This window comes from Pan paniscus, chromosome 13 (genome assembly GCF_029289425.2).
Source record: "Pan paniscus chromosome 13, NHGRI_mPanPan1-v2.0_pri, whole genome shotgun sequence".
In the NCBI taxonomy this organism is placed as follows: domain Eukaryota; kingdom Metazoa; phylum Chordata; class Mammalia; order Primates; family Hominidae; genus Pan; species Pan paniscus.
The window spans coordinates 51,201,541-51,222,561 of record NC_073262.2 but is presented as its reverse complement, the minus strand read 5'-3'; the positions used below and the strand labels follow the sequence as shown (position 1 = coordinate 51,222,561).

At 36.6% G+C, this 21,021-nt stretch overlaps 1 protein-coding gene across 2 annotated transcripts in view; it reads left to right on the top strand.

Annotated features, from left to right (window-relative positions):
- The window catches only part of CNTNAP5 (contactin associated protein family member 5), an 876,843-nt gene that overhangs the window by 439,699 nt on the left and 416,123 nt on the right, over window positions 1-21,021 (top strand). For both annotated transcript variants that reach the window (XM_055108578.2, XM_008953637.5), the window contains exon 7: window positions 9,081-9,224. In XM_055108578.2, coding sequence (XP_054964553.1) covers window positions 9,081-9,224 — 144 coding nt within the window. The remainder of the gene's footprint in view (window positions 1-9,080; window positions 9,225-21,021) is intronic.

Here is a 21,021-nt window from a genome sequence, read left to right as displayed (position 1 = left end):
CCAAAAACATTCAACAAATGTTTCTTTCAGCATCTACAGTGTTTCACGTACCCCTTTAAGTAGGTGAAATATCTCAATGTAAAAGACAAAAAGATTCCTACCCTCATAGTGCTTGCATTCTAGCAGGAGAGGCAAACTATAAAGAATAAACACAAGTAAGTGAATTATATAGTAAGTAAGAAGATAATAAATGCTATGAGAAGAACAAAAATAGATCAAGGTAATGGATCTAGGAGTTCTTGGATGGAGGGAATGAGATTGCAATTTTAGATATGTCGGTCAGGGTAGGCATCATTGAGATGGTGCCATTTGAGAAGAGACAAAAAAAAGTCAGTTTTCCAGGATGCTGTCTGAGAGTGCTTGCTCAGCGTACTGATCTCTTTTACCTACCACAACTAGACTCCATTTTTCATGCCTCCACCACCTCTCACCTGAGGCCAAAATAAGCCTCTTTGATCTAATATTTGCCCTCTTTGTTTATTTATTTATTTATTTTTCCATTTTTACTTCAAGAAAATAATTTTCTTTAAAGGTGATTATTATTTTTCTCCAAAAATCCTTCAGCAGAATAGTGTAACTATTCTCTGAAAATCCTTCAGAGAATACAATAACTCTATTCTTTTCAGCCTAGCATTCAAATATCCTATCCCATGGCATCAACTGATCTTGCTTTCTTTACTTATGACTTAAAATGTGATGGTTTCCTGTAGATTTTGGTCACTAGTATGCTCGCATTGTTTCTATCATACTTTGCCTTCCATCAGTCTGTTGGAGCATGAATTTGTCTTTAGTGACCGGCCCTACACTTTCAGATGGAGGCAGCGTGTGATTTATCCTTAATTCCACCACAGGGCTTTGAATCATGCTTCACAAAAAGTAAGGGTTCAGCAACTACTAAGTGAATCGAATTTGTACCAAACAATTGGAATTAACTTTATCAAGTGTTTCTAAGAGTTGGTAACAGAATAATAAGAATAAAAGAGTTTTTGATCAGTATTCACTGAAAATTACTGGTCAGATGAGACAGATTTTGTTCGGAAAGTCTGTGACAACTGTAAGTTGCCAACGAATGGATGAGTGCATTACCTAACGGAAGCAGGATGTCCAGCTCAGTCTTCCATATACTGAAGGCCCTGGGCCATTTCATACAGACTATGTACTCAGAAATACAATCTCCATTCAGTATCATCCACATCTGCCAAATAATGAAATATTCTAGAGTATGAATAGAAAGGCATAATCAGATCTTCAGCATCCTCGGAAATGAAATCTGTGAAGGAAAATTTAAAATGATTAAAAACAGGTTTGAAATGCGGACAAAGGTACACCAATTAAATGTAGACAGAAAGAAAGCAGAAGTGGAAAAACTAGTACCTTTGAAAGTAAACATTAAGATCAAAACAGGTCGTTGTAAAATAATCATTATAGTCTCTAATTAAAAACACATTCTAACCCCATGTGTATAGCACATAAAATATCAATAAATGCAAAAGTAAAAGACTTCCATTTGTTCCTATGCAGATATTGGTCAATAGTGCCCTTATGTGAGTACCTGTGTTGCAGTTCCAACATGCAGAGGCCCTAGAGCCAGGGTGAGGAAGATGGTTGTTGGTTTAACCAGTTATGCTGCCAGATGAATGAACTAATGGACAGAGTTCCAGAGGAAAAGCCAAGGTTGGGAATGTTGGAGGGAGCCAATCAGAAGCCAGCAGAACTAAGCAGGAGAATAGCTTGAGGATGATCAGTATTCAATTTTTGCAAAGAGTAGGTACAATAACTCGGCCAGCCCAAATCTTCCATAGTGGTAATTCTTATATGGAGGGCTTGATGGAGAGAAACAGCTTAGAGGAAGATTTTAATTTTTATTTTCAAAGTTTTGGTAAATCAGACAAAAATATGAAAACAAATGATCTGAGGGATATATTTATTAATATAGAATTAAGAGGTATGTAGCCTATAAGTGTTTATAAAATATTCAGAAAAGAAAAACATCATTATATGAAGCAAATTTCTCCAGTCTAATTTAATCTGATAATGGACTAAATCTATAATTCAATAGTCGAATTATAACTTCCAATTCTCAACCACGTAAAACATCTAAAAATCTAAATCAGGTTGCAAATTCACACTCATATTCAAATGCACATAAAAACGGTTTTGCTTCTTTTCCCTAACTAGATTCAATATGCTCATCAGCCTCTGTTGCTTCTAATGGTGGAAAAATCTAACCTTGATGATGAATAATAATTACTTAATGATTATTTAAAAGGTAGTACATTATTGGGTATATATTGGGTTATGTTGTGATGTTCTCTCTGTACTTTTTTCCTCTTCCCTTGGCAGATCACTAATGGGGTGGTTTGTGTATCGTGCTGCGTCAAGGGAGTCATGCCATTCATGAGTCCCACCTGTTTGGAGGCAAAAGACTTGCATGACAGCTTTCGTTGCTGTTGTCCGTAGGACCTGCCTTGGTGTACTAACCAGGGTTCTCTAGAGGGACAGAACTAATAGGATACATGTATATATTAAAGGGGTTTATTAAGGAGAATTGACTCACACAATCACAAGGTGAAGCCCCATCGTAGGTTGTCTGAAAGTTGAAGATCAAGGAAGGTAGTGGCTCAGTCCAAGTCTCAAAACCTCAAAATAGGGAAGCCAACAGTGCAGTCTTCAGCCTGTGGCAGAAGGCCCAAGAGTCCCTGGCAAACTGCTGGTGTAAGTTCAAGAGTCCAAAGCCAAAGACCTCAGAGTCTGATATCCAAGAGCATGAAGAATCCAACACAGCAGAAAGAAGCAAGTCAGCTTCTTCCGTCTTCTTCTGTCTGGTTTTTCTAGCAGTTCCAGCAGTTGACTAGATGGGTCCCACCCACACTGTGGGTGGACCTTCCTGAGGGTGAGTCTTCTCCTAGTCCACTGACTCAAATGTTAATCTCTTCTGGCAACAGCCAGAAACACCCAGATACACCCAGAAGCAATACTTTGCATCCTTCTATCAAGTTGGCACTTAATACTAACCATCGCACTTGGCCTAAGGGAGTGAGATGTAGTCACTTGGACTCTCCCAGACCTCCAAATCCAGCTACCAGCCCTTAACACATTTACTGATAACTTCAGCCCATTTGTACCCTCAACCTGCTCTTCTGGTCCTGGGGACCCTCAGTTGCCTGCCTCACACTGTGCTAGAGTGACCAGGTCACTGTGGAACCCCTCTAGCCTTTCTGCGTTGCCTCTTCCTCAGCCTTTGCTAACCTGTCTTCTCCTCCCCAGCTGATTTGCTCTGGGATCATGCTGAACTTGAGACAGCTCTAACAGGCTTGCAGCCATCACTGCTATGGGTACTTCTGGAGGCAGTACCTTTCTGTGTTTTCCAAGATCTGTCTTGTGACCTCTATCCATATCCACCCAACTCACATCCAGTTTCAATCCCTCAGGGAGAACCAGAGAGCAGGCCTCAAGCTACCGCCTAACTGTGCTCTTGTCTCAACCAACTGCCTCTGAAAATCTTCCACCCAGAGTAGAGGAGAGATTGCTTCCCTCAGTGTAATAGGAAACTACAATTTTTTAGTATATGGTACCCTCTATACTACCTGACTGGAAAAAAACTCTCCACCCTGAATATTTTCAATAGCACTGTGTTTTGCTATTTAAAAGACAGCAGCTTTCTTTCATTCTGTTTTTTTACTAACATTTTCCTGCAAACAATATTTTCTTAAACCATAACTGAGCGAAGTAGAGCATTAATTTTTTTGAAATTGAGGAAAGTAGCCAACACAAAAATAAAAATGTCATTAAATATTTAAAATAATAAAAATAAGTAAAAGTAACATATATCCAAATAATATATATTTTTACATTATAAATTTGATGTATGTGAAAAATTTGCAAATCCAAAATAGATCTTTTCTTTTTTTTCACATTTTTAAATTTTATGTTAAGTTCAGAGGTAAATGTGCAGGATGTGCAAGTTTGTCACATAGGTAAACATGTGTCATAGTGATTAGCTGCACAGAGCATCCAATATCCTAGGTATTAAGCCCAGCATTCATTAGCTATTCTTCCTGATGCTCTCCCTCCTCCCAACCTTCCACAGGCCCCACTGTGAGTGGTTCACCTCCCTGTGCCCATGTGTTCTCACCATTCAGCTCCCAATTATAAGTGAGAACATACAGTGGTTTTCTGTTCCTGCATTAGTTTGCTGAGGATAATGGCCTCCTGCTGCATCCATGTTCCTGCAAAGGACATGATCTCATTTCTTTTTATGGTTGCATGGTATTCCATGGCGTATATGTACCACATTTTCTTTATCCAGTCTATCATTGATGGACATTTATGTAGATTCCATGTGTTTGCTATTGTGAATAGTGCTGCAATGAACATATATGTGCATGTATCTTTATAATAGAATGATTTATATTCCTTTGGGTATATACCGAGTAATTAAATTGCTGATTCAAAGACCCATCTGCCTCTAGGTCTTTGAGGAATCACCACACTGTCTTCCACAATGGTTGAAATAATTTGCTCTCCCATCAATAGTGTAAAAGTGTTTCTTTTTGTCCACAACCATGTCGGTATCTGTTGTTGACTTTTTAATGATAGCCATTCTGACTGGTGTGAGATGGTATCTCATTGTGGTTTTCCTTTGGATTTCTCTAATGATCAGTGATATTGAACTTTTTTTCATATGTTTGTTAGCTGCATGTGTGTCTTCTTTTGAGAACTGCCTGTTCATGTCTTTTGCCCCACTTTTTATGGGGTTATTTGTTTTTTTCTTGTAAATTTAGTTAAGTTCCTTGTAGATGCTGCATATTAGGCCTTTGTCAGATGAATAGGTTGCAACATTTTTCTCCCATTTTGTAGGCTGTCTGCTTGCTCTGAAAATAGTTTCTTTTGCTATGCAGATGCTCTTTAGTTTAATTAGGTCCCATTTGCCAATTTTTGCTTTAGTTGTAATTGCTTTTGGCATCTTCGTTATGAAATCTTTGCCTGTGCCTATGTCCTGAATGCTATTGCCTAGGTTTTCTTCTGGAGTTTTTAGAGTTTTGGGTTTTACCTTTAAGTCTTTAATCCATCTTGAGTTGATTTTTGTATGTGGTATAAGGAGGGGGTCCAATTTCAATTTTCTGCATATGGCTAGCCAGTTATCCCAGCACCATTTATTAAATAGGGAATCTTTTTCTCATTGCTTATTTTTGTCAGTTTTGTTGAAGATCGGATGATTGTAGGTGTGTGGTCTTATTTCTGGACTCTCTATTCTATGGTTCTGTTGGTCTGTGTGTCTGTTCTTATACCAGTACCATTCTGTTTTGGTTAGTGTAGCCTTGTAGTATAGTTTGAAGAAGGGTAGCATGATGCCTCCAGCTTTGTTCTTTTTGCTTAGGATTGTCTTGGCTATTCAAACTCTTTTTTCGTTTCATATAAATTTTAAGAGTTTCTTCTAATTTCATTAAGAATGTCAATGGTAGTTTAACAGGAATAGCATTGAATCTATACATTGCTTTGGGCAGTATGGCCATTTTCACAATACTGATTCTCCGTATCCATGAGCATGGAATGTTTTTCCATTTGTGCTCTCTTCGATCTATTTGAGCAGGGGTTTGTAGTTCTCCTTGAAGAGGTCCTTCACTTTCCTTGTTAGCTATATTTCTATGTATTTTATTCTTTTTGTAGCAATTGTGAAAGGTAGTTCATTATGATTTGGCTCTTGGCTTGCCTGTTGTTGGTGTATAGGAATGCTAGTGATTTGTGTACATAATTTTGTATTATGAGACTTTGCTGAAGTTGCTTATCAGCTAAGAAGCTTTTGGGCTGAGACAATGGAGTTTTCTAGATATCGGATTATGTCATCTGCAAACAAAGATAATTTGACTTCCTTTCTTCCTACCTGAATACCTTTTATCTCTTTCTCTTGCCTAATTGCCTGGCCAGAACTTCCAATACTATGTTGAATAGGAGTGGTGAGAGAGGGCATCCGTGTCTTGTGCCAGTTTTCAAGGGGAATGCTTCTGGTTTTTGCCCATTCAGTATGATATTGGCTGTGGGCTTTTCATATGTGGGTCTTATTATTTTGAGGTATGTTCCTTCCATATCTAGTTTTTTGACAGTTTTTAACATGAAGGGATGTTGAATTTTACCAAAGGCCTTTCCTGCATCTACTGAGATAATCATATGGTTTTTGTCTTTAGTTCTGTTTATCCACATTTATGTATTTGGACCTTTTCTTAATGTAAATGACTCAAATTTAAAATGTTTGAAAATAGCAATAAATCAACAAAGGAGATTTTGTAATACTTTTACAAAATATTTGTGGAATTTACAAGTTCATTGGTAATTTAAAATTTTCCAGAATGTTTTATGAGATTTAGGAGCCATTCATATGATAAAATATAAAACTCAGAGACAAATCTAGACTTGATCTAAATGCTTGACAAAAGAAAACTAGAGCTCAAACTAATTTATTACTTAAAATATGAGCACAAATGGAACACAAGAGTGGTTCAATAAGAGAGAATTTGTTAACTCGCAATGTAGTAATATAATTCAGCTCATCAGTAGATCAAACAAAATACTCTCTTGTCTGTCACATGGATTTTTGAAATAATCGTGAATAAAACTAAGCATTCATTCTTATTTAAAATAAATAAATAATTTGTGTGTAAAAGAGCAGAAGGATATTCTCTTCATGTGGAGTCAGAACTAGTGGTATGTATACCTGAGAAATAAAATTTTTGTTTTGTTTCGTGATGGTGTTGTTGTTGATGTTACAAGTTTGTATACCATTATTATTGCTTAATATTGCTTCAAAAATTTTGGCTAGGAGTTAGGAAGTTTTGATGGAGACAGTAAAATAGGAAATAAATGTATAAGAAATTGATTTCATATTAATTATATTTAATAAGGTGTTTTATATATATATATAAATACATATATATCATATGATTACCATCATACCTTGCAGATATTGTGGATTCCGTTCCAGACGAATGCAATAAAGTGAATATTGAAATAATCAAGTCGCACAAAGTTTTTGGTTTTGTAGTACATATAAAAGATATGTTTATACTATATTATAGTCTATTAAGTGTGCAATAATCACATTATATTTAAAATATATATGCCTCAATTTAAAGATATTTTATTGCAAAAAAATAAAGCTAACACAGAGACACAAAGTGAGCACCCACTGTTGGAAAAATAGTGCTGAGAGACCTACTTGCCACAGGGCTGATGCAAAACTTCCATTCATGAAAACCACAAAATCTGTGAAGTACAACAAAGCGAAGTACAATAAACAAGGTATTGCCTGTATCTCCCTCACAAATTAAAAGAAAATAACTAAAAAGTATATGATTTAATATAAAAGTATATACAAGTATCTGGTTAAAGAAAATATACCAGCAGCAATAAGATGAGCACAGCATTTACATGATAAAATGTTTAATGAATTAAAACAATTCATATACAATGGAATTTTTGAAATCATGAAATTCATAGAAATTAATTTAATGATGGGTATGAAAACTAGAGAAAGTAAATAATAACCTTAGTTGGAGGACTTTATTAGAAATATTCTGAAAATAGAAAACAACAGTGGGTTCTTGGAAAGAAAAATCAAATATTTAAAAAATATCCATTCTTCTCTAACTAAATGTTTTAATGTAAATAATAAATTATCAATAAAAATTCTAACAAGCTAGTTAAATAAAATTATTCTGTAATTAAACTTTAAAATGAAATAGATAAAATATCAAAAAATTCTCTTTAAAAATTAAAGTAGTTGTAAGTAAAAGTGGGCAACAGGATTAATAATACTCTTCACCTATTACACTGCATTAAGAAACACTTTTTTACTAGTGTGAAGCTTGTAAAAAAATCTAAAAATAGCCTTAAGTATATCAGTAGTTATTCATATAAGAAGGCATTCTGATTGGGAGACCACATCCTCCTGAAACATTAAGACAGAGACAGCTAAAAAGAGACAGTGAACTAGAGAAAGATGGAGAAGTATCCAAATATAGATATAGTTGAAGTACATGCTGACAGTGATATTTCAAAGCAGTGGAAAAAACTGCATTTCTCATTAAATGGTATTGGGATAAACCTGATAATATAAATTATCTTGATTATTTTTCATAGTAGAAAAAATACTCATAACAGGCCGTCTTGCTTTTAAAATAATATATCTATTAAAAAGGCAATTTGTGTTAATACTAATTAGAAATAAAAGTTGTAAAAGAAGAAAACCGCTAGTATCTCATAACCTTTCCAAAGTGAACCACTATAAAATTAGGTTGGTGCAAATGTAATTGCGGTTTTTGCCATTACTTTTAGTGACAAAAACCGCAATTGCTTTTGCCTCAACCTAATAATAACAATTCAGTGTATTTCCTCCCAGACTATGCTTTATGCTCAACTTCTTATTGTTGACATCATACTTTATACCCAATTATAACTCTTGCATTTTAAAATCAACATTATATTTACTTCCCATTATATTACAAATGTTTAATAAGCATCATTATTGACAAGTGAAATTTCATCATATTGATTCTTAATTACCTGCTTTACAAAACTATATAGAACATTTGGAATATTTCCTGTTTTTCATCATTATAGATGACAATTGTGGACAATCTTATGCATAAGGCTTTTTGCATACAATATAGGCTTTTAAACTAGGTTCTTCTGTAGCTGAATAGAGGTATGTTTTGTTTGTCTCTTGGCTTTAGTGTGGCCATATCTTTTAAGATGCTTGGATAAGAGATAATTATGAAGACATTGATTTTCTTTTTCTTTTTCCCTCCTTCTGTAAATTATTGTTTTATTTAGTATTAAAAAGGTTCAGAAAGGAAGTGAAAATGGTTGTGTAAAATAGTCCCTTAAGAAGCAAGCAATTACAGTTATTTTTACATAGGCTAATCAGTATCCTTTTAAATGTGTAATCAAGTAGCATCTATAATTATTTGAGCCATTTGGCTCAAGCATACAATTGAATCTACCAAAAACGCACATGTTTACTTTCCTTTCCTAATCTTTCTGAGCTTAAAACTAAGAGTTTGTTTCTATTTTCACCCCAAAAGCTTAGTTTTGGAGGAATTCCAGTACCAGGAAAACCTGGGACCTTTTTAAAGAAAAACTTCCATGGATGCATCGAAAACCTTTACTACAATGGAGTAAACATAATTGACCTGGCTAAGAGACGAAAGCATCAGATCTATACTGTGGTAAGTCAGCCCATCTGTTTTGTCTTGATGGTTTCTACCACTTTGGGGTAAGTCTTGCTTTCACCAGCCCATTCCTGAACCCATTCGTAATGTGTTTATCTTATGCTCTGAGTTCCCATCAGCGTCTGACGTGACACTGGAGAGAAAGAGAATGGCAGATATTGAATCTGTGTTAATTGCACTAGTGGAAGAAACAAAGACATTAGGGCCATCCAGAGAATTCATTTTTTTTTTTTTTGACTGTGGGTCATATTTCAACTGTGGGTAGTATTTGCAGTCTATATTGGGACAACATGAATTTTTTATTATCTCTGGAATATGAAACAAGAAAACCACATATTCCATTAAATTCTATGGCTTGGGAGTTACATATATGTCTACTTATTGTTAATATTAAAAATAGTTCCTTTTAAATGAGGGAGATTAAACTTTTAGTGTGTTTGAGATTCTCATTTATCATATTGACAAATTAAGTGATTTTCTAATTAAGTAACATTTGTCTTCCCTAATAGACAATGAGTTTCATGAGGGTCAGGACTGTGTTTTCTTTTTACTACTGCATTCACAATGCCTAACAGAGTGCCTTAAACGTTGTAGGTGCTCAATAAACGTGTTGATGTTTCCAACAATAATTTTGGATTTGTCTGTTTCTCTCTCCAGTTCTATCCATTTTTGGTTTATATATTTTGTAGCTCTGTTGTTTGGTACATACACATTTAGTATGCTATGTATTCTGGTGGATTCACTCTTTTATCATTATATAATATTATTATTTGTCTCTGATAACTCTCTTTGCTCTGAAGTCTGTCTGATGTTAATATAGCCACTCTCGCTTTTCCTCTATAAAGGTCTTTGTCATGTAACTTTTCCCATCCTTTTGCTCTTAACCTGCCTATGTAATCATTTTTGAAGTAAGTTTCTTGTAAACAACAAATAGTTGGGTCATGTTTTTTAATTCATGCTTTCAATTTCTGTCTTTTAATTGGTCTATTTAGCAAATTTACATTTAATGTAATGAATGTTCTGGGCTTAAGTGCCTGTTTATTTTGTTTCCTGGGTTTTAAAAATTCTCTATTTTCTCTAACTTCCTGTGTTTCCTGGATAGTTTTTAAAATTCTATTTTTCTTATCTAGTGTTAGAGTATATCTGTGTATAGCTTTTGTTAGTGGTTTCTGTAGACATTATATTATATATGCATAACTTATTGTGGTTTACTGGTTTAATCATTTTACCAATTTAGCTGATGTGTAGAAACCTAATTTCCATTGACATCCCTTTATCTTCCCTTATTTATTTTACAATTGTCTTAATTAGGCAATTATATTTTTAGAACCATTTCTATATATTTAGAACCATTTCAAGTGGTATAATTTTGCTACAATGTCAAACATCATTTAAAGAATTCAAAAGGAGAAGGATAGTTTGTTGCATTTACTCATATTTTTGCCCAATATTGACAAAACGTAAAGAAAAACTCTTGAAACCACGAGGGATATGTTTGGCTTGGATTAGTATTAAAGACTCATGACTGCTGCCCATGTGATCTGCAGTGACATCACAGTGTTTGTGGGTGGGTGGGAGAGGGATGCCCTTCATATCACTGGAATGTGATGAAAGTCCTGACTCACCACTAAACCATCTCTGAGACTGCTCCTGCAGGGGATGAAGGGGGTTCCTCATGATAGCTCAGTAGCGACAGAAGTCTAGGCTTTCCTTGTGATCGCAGTTAGTACCATAGGGAGAGACTTGGTTCTATCTGACAATGATTAAATTCACAGATCTTCCGAATTGGCCTTGTAAGCCAGAGAGTCCCAGATTGATCTTCCCATATACCACCCTGGCCAGAAATTTGGGCACCTCACTACAGCATGGCTCAATGGAAATGGGGCCATAGTCTTTTCTATGGCATTTGGCTTAGGGAGAGAAGTCGTTGTCTAACAACATCTCTCTTTCTATGCTATCCTTTCCTCATCCTTTGGCTATAGACAGCAGTCTTTTAATGGCAATTTTAAACAAAATTTTATCTGCACCAGTTGGTCTCTCTGGGTTGTCTTTCAGCAGCATACTTAAAACAGATCAGGTTAAGATAAAATCCAGAGAATTCTCCACTATGTTTTTCTTTTGGTCCCAAGATTTTTATATATCCTTTATTTCTTTTCCCCGCCATTCAGAGATATTTTAGGTAAGTTTTATACATAATTCCTGTAGTCTTTTAGTTGTACTTAGCAGAATAAATAGGGAAAACTATGTTGCTTCATATTCCTGGAATTGGAAATCTCTTCAACTGACATTTTTTCTTTAATCCATGGCAAGAGTAGGTCACCCTGTCATTGACAGCAAAAATATGATTCTCTTTGCAATCTTATTATAGAATTATTTGAACAAACTATGGCTTAAATGACTTTGTGTTTGTTTTCTTCTTTGATAAATATAATCTATAAGAATTTTTTTATGTTTTGAGTATCATATTAACACATTTTCTTGAAAATTGCCATTGGATTCAAGGGTATGAGGCAGAGGATGCTCATGGGGAATCACACTTGGATTAAAGATTGTCAGCATTTTAAAAGGTTTGTGTCAAGTCCCTGACTCCTTCGGTTTGGAAAAGTTAGGATGATGCTAGGGAGGGATTAATTACCTCACTGGCTCTAGAAAAGCCATGACATTACTTGTCCATCTCTGGCTAATGCCCAAGGCTCCTGACAATTCTGCAACTTATCCACATGAGCTTAGGTCAACCATCCCCTAATTAACATAAGCACTGGCTTGCTCATGACATTTTTTTTTTTTTTGATTCTAGGTTTGGAGTCTTGGGCTATGGAAAGCACACTCATTCCTATCCCTTTCCCAATAATGTTTCAAGAAATATTTCATAACATATCAGTTTCCTTGAGTCCAATCTGCTGACACAGATTGTGATTGGAGCAGGGGCACTACATTGAAATCATGCACTACCAGAAGTTTAGATTAGCCTAATGTCATAAATATTAAAGGGCATCACTACCTACCATTTTGCTAAGATGTGGCAGAGCAAAGTGAAACAACAGTAAGCTTATAAAAACATTGCACACTCATTGTTCATAAACTGGGGCTTAAAAGTATAAAAGCCTGAGCTTTAGATATAAATAACTAAGATCCCTATAGTAATATTAAAAAAGAATATCTTTATACATATTATGTGTTAAAAAATATCTTTAATGATAACACAGATTGGAGTTACTGAATAAGCAAAGCAAAAAAAAAAAAAAAGGAAGATAAAAAGGAACAAGAGAAAAAAAAAACTTCAGTTTCTGAATATCAGTAGCTTTCACTGTTTCGTTTTCTGAGAGAATCATTATCTAAAACTTTAATAAGTGTTGTGGTGACTTTTAAACTACTATAGCACTTATCAAGTTGCCTAAAACTTTGCTAGCATACGTTACTCCTTGGGGTTTAATTGGCAATATTGTTAATATGAGGCATAAAGAATCCATTTAGCACTAACGTATTTGGAAAAAAATCCCAAGAAAATTGTTTTATTGTGCAGGTAGGCAACCTTAGTTTTAACCTTCACAATTTAGAAGAAAAAACGTACATTATTTTTCTTCCAAATTGCTTCCAACACCCTGCTTAAGTGAGAATTCGTATCACTATACACTTGCACATGTACACACACACCCACACACATATTTATATACCTAGTCTGTCTCCTTTAGGAATTTCTTACGGGAAGCAATGGTTTGCACTGTTAAATACTGAAGTACAAACTCTTTCCTTTCTGTAGTCAAGCTTAAGGTTTCCCCCAAAGACACCATATCTGCTACGAAATCAGCTTTGCTCCATCGCTAAGTCACTGTGGTGCTAAGTAAGCGCTTTTGGAAGGAATGATATTTTTGTCCTTTTCTAGTGTTCGCAGACTCTCTTACAGTTATTAAGCCTTGGGAAGTTCAGATTCAAGGGATCAACAAATCAGGCAGCAAGAGTACGGTACTACCCATAAATTATAAAATGTGTTTCAAGGCCCACAGAAGCTCCAGCCTTTGCCTAATCTAACGTATGCCTCTTTAGCAGGCTGCATTCGGCAGGCATCCTCATTGCAATCTGTCATCTCTTTCTTGTGGGACCTTCCCACTCCCTGGAGACTTAACAGCTGTTCCATAGGGATAATTCAATTTAGTCTTTATAGCTCGATTTGACTACAAGACAATTCTCCATATCCCGAAATGCAGTAAAACTAACAGCTTAAAGTAGACATAAAAAATACCTCACTATTCTTCCTCAAATCCTTTATCATATACTAATACAGCACTATATAATAAACAATCAGAAAGCAAATGGCCCATTGAAGTCAGTGTACAGTACCTGTAATGTGGATTATTATATATGTATTATAAGAAATATATTGCTCTGATAGTTTCCTGAAAATGATTAATTTCATACCTTGCACTCCATCAGAAATGATGCTTTTTTTGAGCTGTCCTTTCTGAGTCTTCCATCTCCTCTCCCAGAGGCAAGAAGCGTAACATGATTCCCTGGGAGCTGGCTGAAGTTTCACTCCCATCATTGTAGGTCTCAAAATATTTTCCTTTTTATTTAAAAGATCATAGTGGAAATGCATGTGTTACTTTACTTTGTCTTCAATAGAAGGGAAGAAAATGCAAATAACTAATAGGAAGACTCTACTTACAGAGTTGGCTTTGGAGCTAATTGACTATGTCAATTCATTTCTGTACCTTTGTTTCCAAATGGGAACTGGAATCAGGGAATTGGATGGGCGATGACCAATACTAAGCCAATATAATAATACTCCCAACCCCATGGTTGAAATTGCTAAATAATCACAAAATACCTTTTCTTTTGTCCTAGAGGGAAACCCAAAGGTCTCACTTCAGTGTTCCTGGAAGCATCCTCAATAAAATCATAATTGAAACATTGACTTCCTAGGTTGTTCATCCCCACTCCATGGCTTATTCAGCTATGGGATCTTTAGAAAGTTACGAAACTTCAGTACCCTCATACGTAAAATGAGGGCAAATATAGTATCTACTTCAAAGTGTTAGTGTGAAGATTAAATCTGCAATACCCTTAGGGCAGTGCATGGTACACACTAAGCACCCAGTAGATTGGAGCTATTAATAAAAACATCTATAAATCCATTCAACTGAAGTTGACATATAAGCCAATATTTATTTGCCATTTTAGATAGCTAATTAATGCAGTCACATACAGTTCCAAATAATAAAAGTTGATTGGAGATAGCTCCTGTTCTTTCCTGAATCTGAGTTTCTGTTTACTCCCAAACTATGAGTCATGAAGTGGGTTTGCAGTAAATATATTACAAACTTAATCATCTCATTTATTTGAGAAAATTTGATGAAAATCATTACTTCAGATTTGATCAAATGGTAGACTCCTTTAAAATAAGGAACTTAAAGAAGTGTTGCCTGATAGGCTTGGGTATAACAGATGTATTGAAGAGTAACAACAGTGAGTTTTCTTGAAGTATGTTGCCGTTTGTTTGCATCTCTGCTGTCATGCAACTTATTGGAGCATGGTTGATTATTTCTTATGGCTCTAAAGCCAAGCAAACACTCACTGTCAGAGTTATGTGTAAGAGATAAGGGTGGACATGAGAGCACACACACATTTACATCTGCAGGTGCACACATATAACATACACACACGTAGTGACAGGCACCTTTATCTTACCTCCCTGTGACCCAAAACCTCATGAAAATTGCTCAGAGAAAACTCCCTACTGTCTAGTAAAGCCTACAATCTCTTTAGCTTGTCTCCGGGATCATGTTTCATCTCTGTGAGTATGCTCTGTGATAAATGATACTTTCTCTTGATCGAAGGAATCATTTGAAAAAGCAACTAACATATTGTGTCTTTTCTCTTCTCATTCCTGCTCTCTTCTACTTCCATTTGACCAGTCTGACATCCACATCACCTGCATCTATGCTGTATGCTCCTCATACCCAGCAAAAATCATTTCCAAGTTATTCACTCCCTGAACAGTTGCTTCCTTCCTTTCTTCAGGAAAATTGGAATTAAATAGTTTCAAGGTCATATGAAGAATAATGTGCCTTAAAGTAAAAAGGAAAAACTAACAGTGTAATGGTTAATATCTTAGTCCATCAAGGCAGCTATAACAAAATGTCATAAACTGGGTAGCTTATGAATAAGGGAAATTTATTTCTCACAGCTCTGGAGGCTGGAAAGTCTGAGATCAGAGTGCCAGGACGATCGGGTTCGGGTGACGTCTCCCTTCCAGGTTTTAGACCTCACTGTTCTCCCTGTGTCTTCCTCCTTCCTCATGTGATAGAAAAACAAACAAGTCCCTTGGGGCTATTTTGCAGCCATTAATCCCAAGACCTCATGACCTAATCACCTCCTGAAAGGCCTTACCTCCTAATACCAACATACTGGGGATGAAATTTCAATATATGAATTTCAGGAAGGGGAGGATAAAAACATTCAAACTATAGCAGTCAGCCTGTCTGAAAATTGTTTTACCTGAAATTAGTGTTATGACTTTTCCTGACCTCGTGATCCGCCTGCCTCTGCCTCCCAAAGTTCTGGGATTCCAGAAGTGAGTCACCGCATCCTGCCTTAATTAATTTTTTAACTTAAAAGTACTTCATTGAAGATAATTACACACATTCCTTCCTATGTTATAAATATTACTGATTAAATTGAGAGGTTGACTTCTATAACATACTCATTATTTGTTGATGGTACTTTCCCTTCACACACACTTGCTATTTGTTCTATTTTTACTCAAGAACAAAGGTACTCATATTTTCAGAGCTAAGAATATTTTTTCCTGATTAAAGTGAATTTAGTCTAGAAAAGCAGCATATACTTGTATGTGAAGTGGAAAGTTGTTTTGTTTGTGGGCTAAAAAAAGTAGTTTGGAGACAAAAGAAAACCATAAATACACACACACACACACACACACACACACTCACACTCCACTTCCTTCAGCCTTATGTGTTAGTAAGGGTTCCCTAGAGAGAATCAATAGGAGACTCTGTGTGTGTGTGTGTGTGTGTGTGTGTGTGTGTGTGTGTGTGTGTGTGTGCCTGTGTGTGTGGGTGGGGGGGTAGGGGAAATGATTCACATGGCTGTTAAGGCTGAGAGGACTCACAACATGCCATTTGCAAGCTGGAGACACTGGGATGTTTATAGCGTGACTAACTCCAAGTTTGAAGGCTGGAGAACCAGGGAAGCCAATAGTGTAACTCTCAGGCTGAGGCCAAAGGCCTGAGAACCCAAGGGGGTGGGGTGCACCAGTGTAAGACCTAGAGGCCAAAGGCTGAGGCGCCTGGAGTTGTTGTTCAAGGACAGGAGAGGAAGAGTACATCCCAGCTCCTGCAGATAGATGAACATGTTCATTTTTTCTGTTTTTGTTCTCTCTAGGCCCCTAGCAGGTTGGATGGTGCCTGCCAAACCTGAGGACAGATCTTCCCCTCCTAGTGCACTCAGACTCACATGTCTCCTCTGGAAACACCTTCAGACACACCCACAAATAATGCTTTACCAGGTTTTTAGGTATTCCTTAATTTAGTGAAGTTGACACCTACATTTAACCATCACACCTTACTGTTATAATGACTTGTTGCTTTTGCCTTATGTGAGTAGACTGGACGCATGACTAAAGATTGCAGTAGAGGAGACAAGCAATTCTGAAATTATGCAAAAGTAGAAATCATTTGAAAAGTAGTAGTCATCGGGTTTCAAACCTAGATGCTTCTATTCCTACCTGGATTACCTGCTATTATTTCTTTCAGCAATCTACACTAATTTCCTAATAGCAATTACTGATCCTGAATATTTTTGTCATGAAAGCCTTCAAATGAATTCACATACAGAAAACTGTTTAACTGAAACTCCTAGTATAAAGCTATACCTCTTTATTTTAAATACATTGGAAATACAAAAGATTTTAAGTATGGAAATAAAAATTACCATAATTCCACCACCCAGAAAGAGTCACTATTTAGTATATTAGTCATGGTCCTATGCCTACATATTTATATGGGTATATTTCACCTGATTCATATGTGTAAATTTGTATTCTATTTGTTCAATTTAATGTTATAAGCAATTTTCTTGCTTGCCATAAACATCGCTACTAGTGGTGGCAAAATAGTTTTTCATATACATATACCATAATTTACTTAAATATTTATATAATTTCAGACCCAGTTTTGTATTATTATAAATAATGGTTCTCAGTGTGTAAATCTTAGTCCAATTTCAAATTATTTCCTGAAGACTTCTAGAAGTGAAAGTAGAGTGTCAAAAGGAGTATTAATATTTTTGAGCTTCTTGATTCATAGTTCCAAATAGCTTTGTGCCATATTTGCTAACAGATATTAAAAAGTAGATTTGGGAGGGCAAAAAAAGAAGCAAAGACAAGAGACCATCTCTGAGGCCAAAGGCAGCATGTGGCTCTAGTAGTTCCCTGTTTACTGGTGCCTGTGCATAGGCAGCTGCTGAGAGGCCAGAGGAGAGGCCATGCAGGGCACAATCTTCTAGCCTGTCCATGCACCATGGCCATTAGCAGGGCCTTCCTTCCAATTCTAAAAATGTGTCTCTCGTGGATGTCTCTCAAATGAAACCCTAATGTGCATGATCTTTATCCTTGAAGGCCTCCTTTGGCAGAAGCAGAATGTTGCCTGTCCATAGTAATACCATTTGTTTAGTTTCACTTAAATTCCTAACATGTATTATGGACTTCTTTTCAATACTTGTCCTTTCTGGTTTTCTCTTCCTCCACCCAAGTCCTATTCCCAGCTTCACTCTCTTTCCTGTTTTCTCTTCCTCCACCCAAGTCCTATTCCCAACTTCACTCCTTCTTACTTGTCCTACAAAGCTCAAATCCAAAGGCACCTCATAAAGCCCTGTAACAATGCTTTGTTACATGCTCTCCCAGCAGAATACGTGTCTCCCTCATGGCACTTGGTCATAGCTGTGATGACATGTTCCATGACCCTTATCCTACTGCCATGTAAGCTCTAGGTGGGCGGGTCTGAGTCTGTCTCACTCCTTCACTGTATCCGTAGTCATGAGAATCAAGGTGGCCCATATGAACTGCTTAATAGAGAACTGCTAAATAGAGAACTGCTAAATAAGTCAATAAAAAAATGAAGGAGCCTGTCTTTCCCAAAAATGAAAAAGAGCCTTGATTTGATTCCCGAGTCACCCTGAGTTTGTGAATAGGAAGGTAGCTTGAGCTCACAGGGCAGTCTTTTCCCTACATTTGCTGACAGCGTGCCAGTCAGTGCTGGTAGTTCTCAGACAAATCAAATTAGAAATGGTTGTACTCATTTGGAAAATCAAGAACTGGCTTTGAAATCTTTCCCCGCAAATTAGATTGGATCAAGATCATTTTCTCCAGCTTATAAATGCTTGATTGGCTTTGTTTGATGCCTCATGATTGAAGCTCAGCTTTGCACTGCTAGCTTTATTTTTTACTCACCAGGGTGTTGTGGCATCTAGATGATGATTAAAAACAAAACAAACACCCACAATGAAAAAGTTTTGTAAATAACAGCTCAGCACAGTAATGTAACCCTTGGAAGCGTCACACATAAGAAACTTGAAAAATAGCCAAGGTAAGCAGAACTTCAAGCTGGTCCTGCTGTATTCTCTTCAGGTCTTAAAAATTTGTTTCCTGGAGTGGCGGGACAGCCACACCTGACTTACTATTTCCTCTCAGGAATAATGAAGGACGTGCCAGGACCTCACTGTCCCTACGGTAGAGGAGTCTCAATGGGAGCAGACTGTCTGTCTTCCTTCCATCTTCTTCAGCAACCCATGCATCCCCTTTCTCTGGCTTCTGCCTTAGTCACCTGATTGGATTCAGATGCATTCTCCTTTCAGTCGTAGCCTATCCATAGCTACCTGGATGTATAACCTCAGGTCTTTTTTCAACAAAGAGTAGTCCCTTATTCTTGTTTTACTCTTCCCAGGTGACTCAAGGTCAGACCAGAGCTTTACTGTTGAGCTGATAAGCAGTGTTTGAAGCAGTGGTGACAGCCTGGTTGAGAATCCGCTAGAGACCATGGATCTTGCATGGTCCTCACATGCTTTTTATTTATAGCTTTTTTATTTTCAGGTTTTCATTTAAAGCAGAGCAGCCAACAACTTTCTGGAGTCTTCCACAAAATAGCTAAATGGCTTGAGTCACTAATAGTAAACAGTAATAGGTGTCTTTGGGTAGTGAAAGGAGTCCAAAAGGAATGTGCTTGAATATCCAAAATAACTGACCAATGTTTGACTAGAGGTATAATGCCCACTAATAGAAACACCTCTGAGCCATTTAACAGTGATGGTTCACTTTAGCATAACCTATTGTCTATGCAGCCAACATAGGGTTGGCAAGTAATTCAGTAGAAGTCTTGAAAGAGGATGGACTCCTAGCAGAAATATAAGGCAAAGCCAGCATCCAAATGGAAAATTCAAGCAGAATTGTCTTTTGTTGCTAAGTTCTAAAGTTTTTCATGTACATCAATGACCTCAAGTGAAATAACCAAAGGATTATGTTTAATCATAAAGCCAGGAAATGAGTACAAATGAAGCCATTTGTTAAGAATGTCTCTCTTCTCATTTCTGATAGGTACTTGTTCTAGCTTAGTAAATTATGGTTTCTATGCCACGTGCTGAGACCTGGCTAAAATACCCAGTGACCAATGAACATACGAGAGTCCAGGTTTAGGAATGTTTGACTAACATGGAGGCCTGAGCTCCCTGTTCAATACATTTCAGTCTATTCTCTCTATTATACAATCACATTCAGACCACTGCAGTGGTTCCATCCTTGTGTCTATCAGCAGAGCAGCATCTTCTGAAGTTGTTCGTCTGTGTAACAGATAAGTGTAAATTCATTCGATTGGTTCTGTAGTCACATGACAAAGACTTAACTACTACTGTGTTCTCTGTGTCAAAAGTCTTGAGGAAGTAAACCTTCTGCCATGACACTCCTGTCCATCAGTCATGAGATGATCACGGTAATTACACTATTACTGCAATATCTCCTTTTGGATGAGTTTCTCTGCAACAGAGGAAAGCTTTTAGGTGGATGGGTTTTATTGATTTCCATCAGCATATGGCACACTTCTGGTTTGGTGGCAGAATGGCCTGAATACGTCTTCAAGGAAGGCACTGCTTAGAAACTTCATTCTCTCTCACGGTTTGCTTCTGGTTTTCATTGCATAGTCCCTGAACTGGCACCTGTCTAAGTGGCTGCATATAATTTCTCCCATTTTATCTTCTGCAAGAAAGTTGCAACCATTGTAGTTCCTCATACAGCTCAGCATTAATCTAGCTTTCTCTTTGTAAAATATTTTAGGCTACAGTTTCTGGGGAGGGGGAGGGAAGGGGAAAGCATAATCAGTCAATTGGTTATTATACTCTTGTAAGTGTGTTTTAAAATATCAGGCTTCTTATTTACTTTTTAAATAGAGATTGGGTCTCATCATGTTGCCGAGGCAGATCTCAAATTCCTGGATTGAAGTGATCCTCCCACCTCAGCCGTTCTAAGTGCTGGGATTACAGATGTGAGCTACCACGCTTGGCCTTCTTATTTCTTTAACACGTAAAAATATATCATCTTTTGCTCACTTCCTTTTTATTTTAATATACTTATCATGGATTGTGATTCTTGGCCTCTTTCCTGCATCAAGACAGGAATTATTAGGGAAGAGGCCTAAGTTTCCCCCTTTACAGCCTGAATCATTCAAAGAAAAAGTCTTCTAAAATGTAAATACTTGGTTACACTTCTCATGCCAACAACAGAATGATTCAG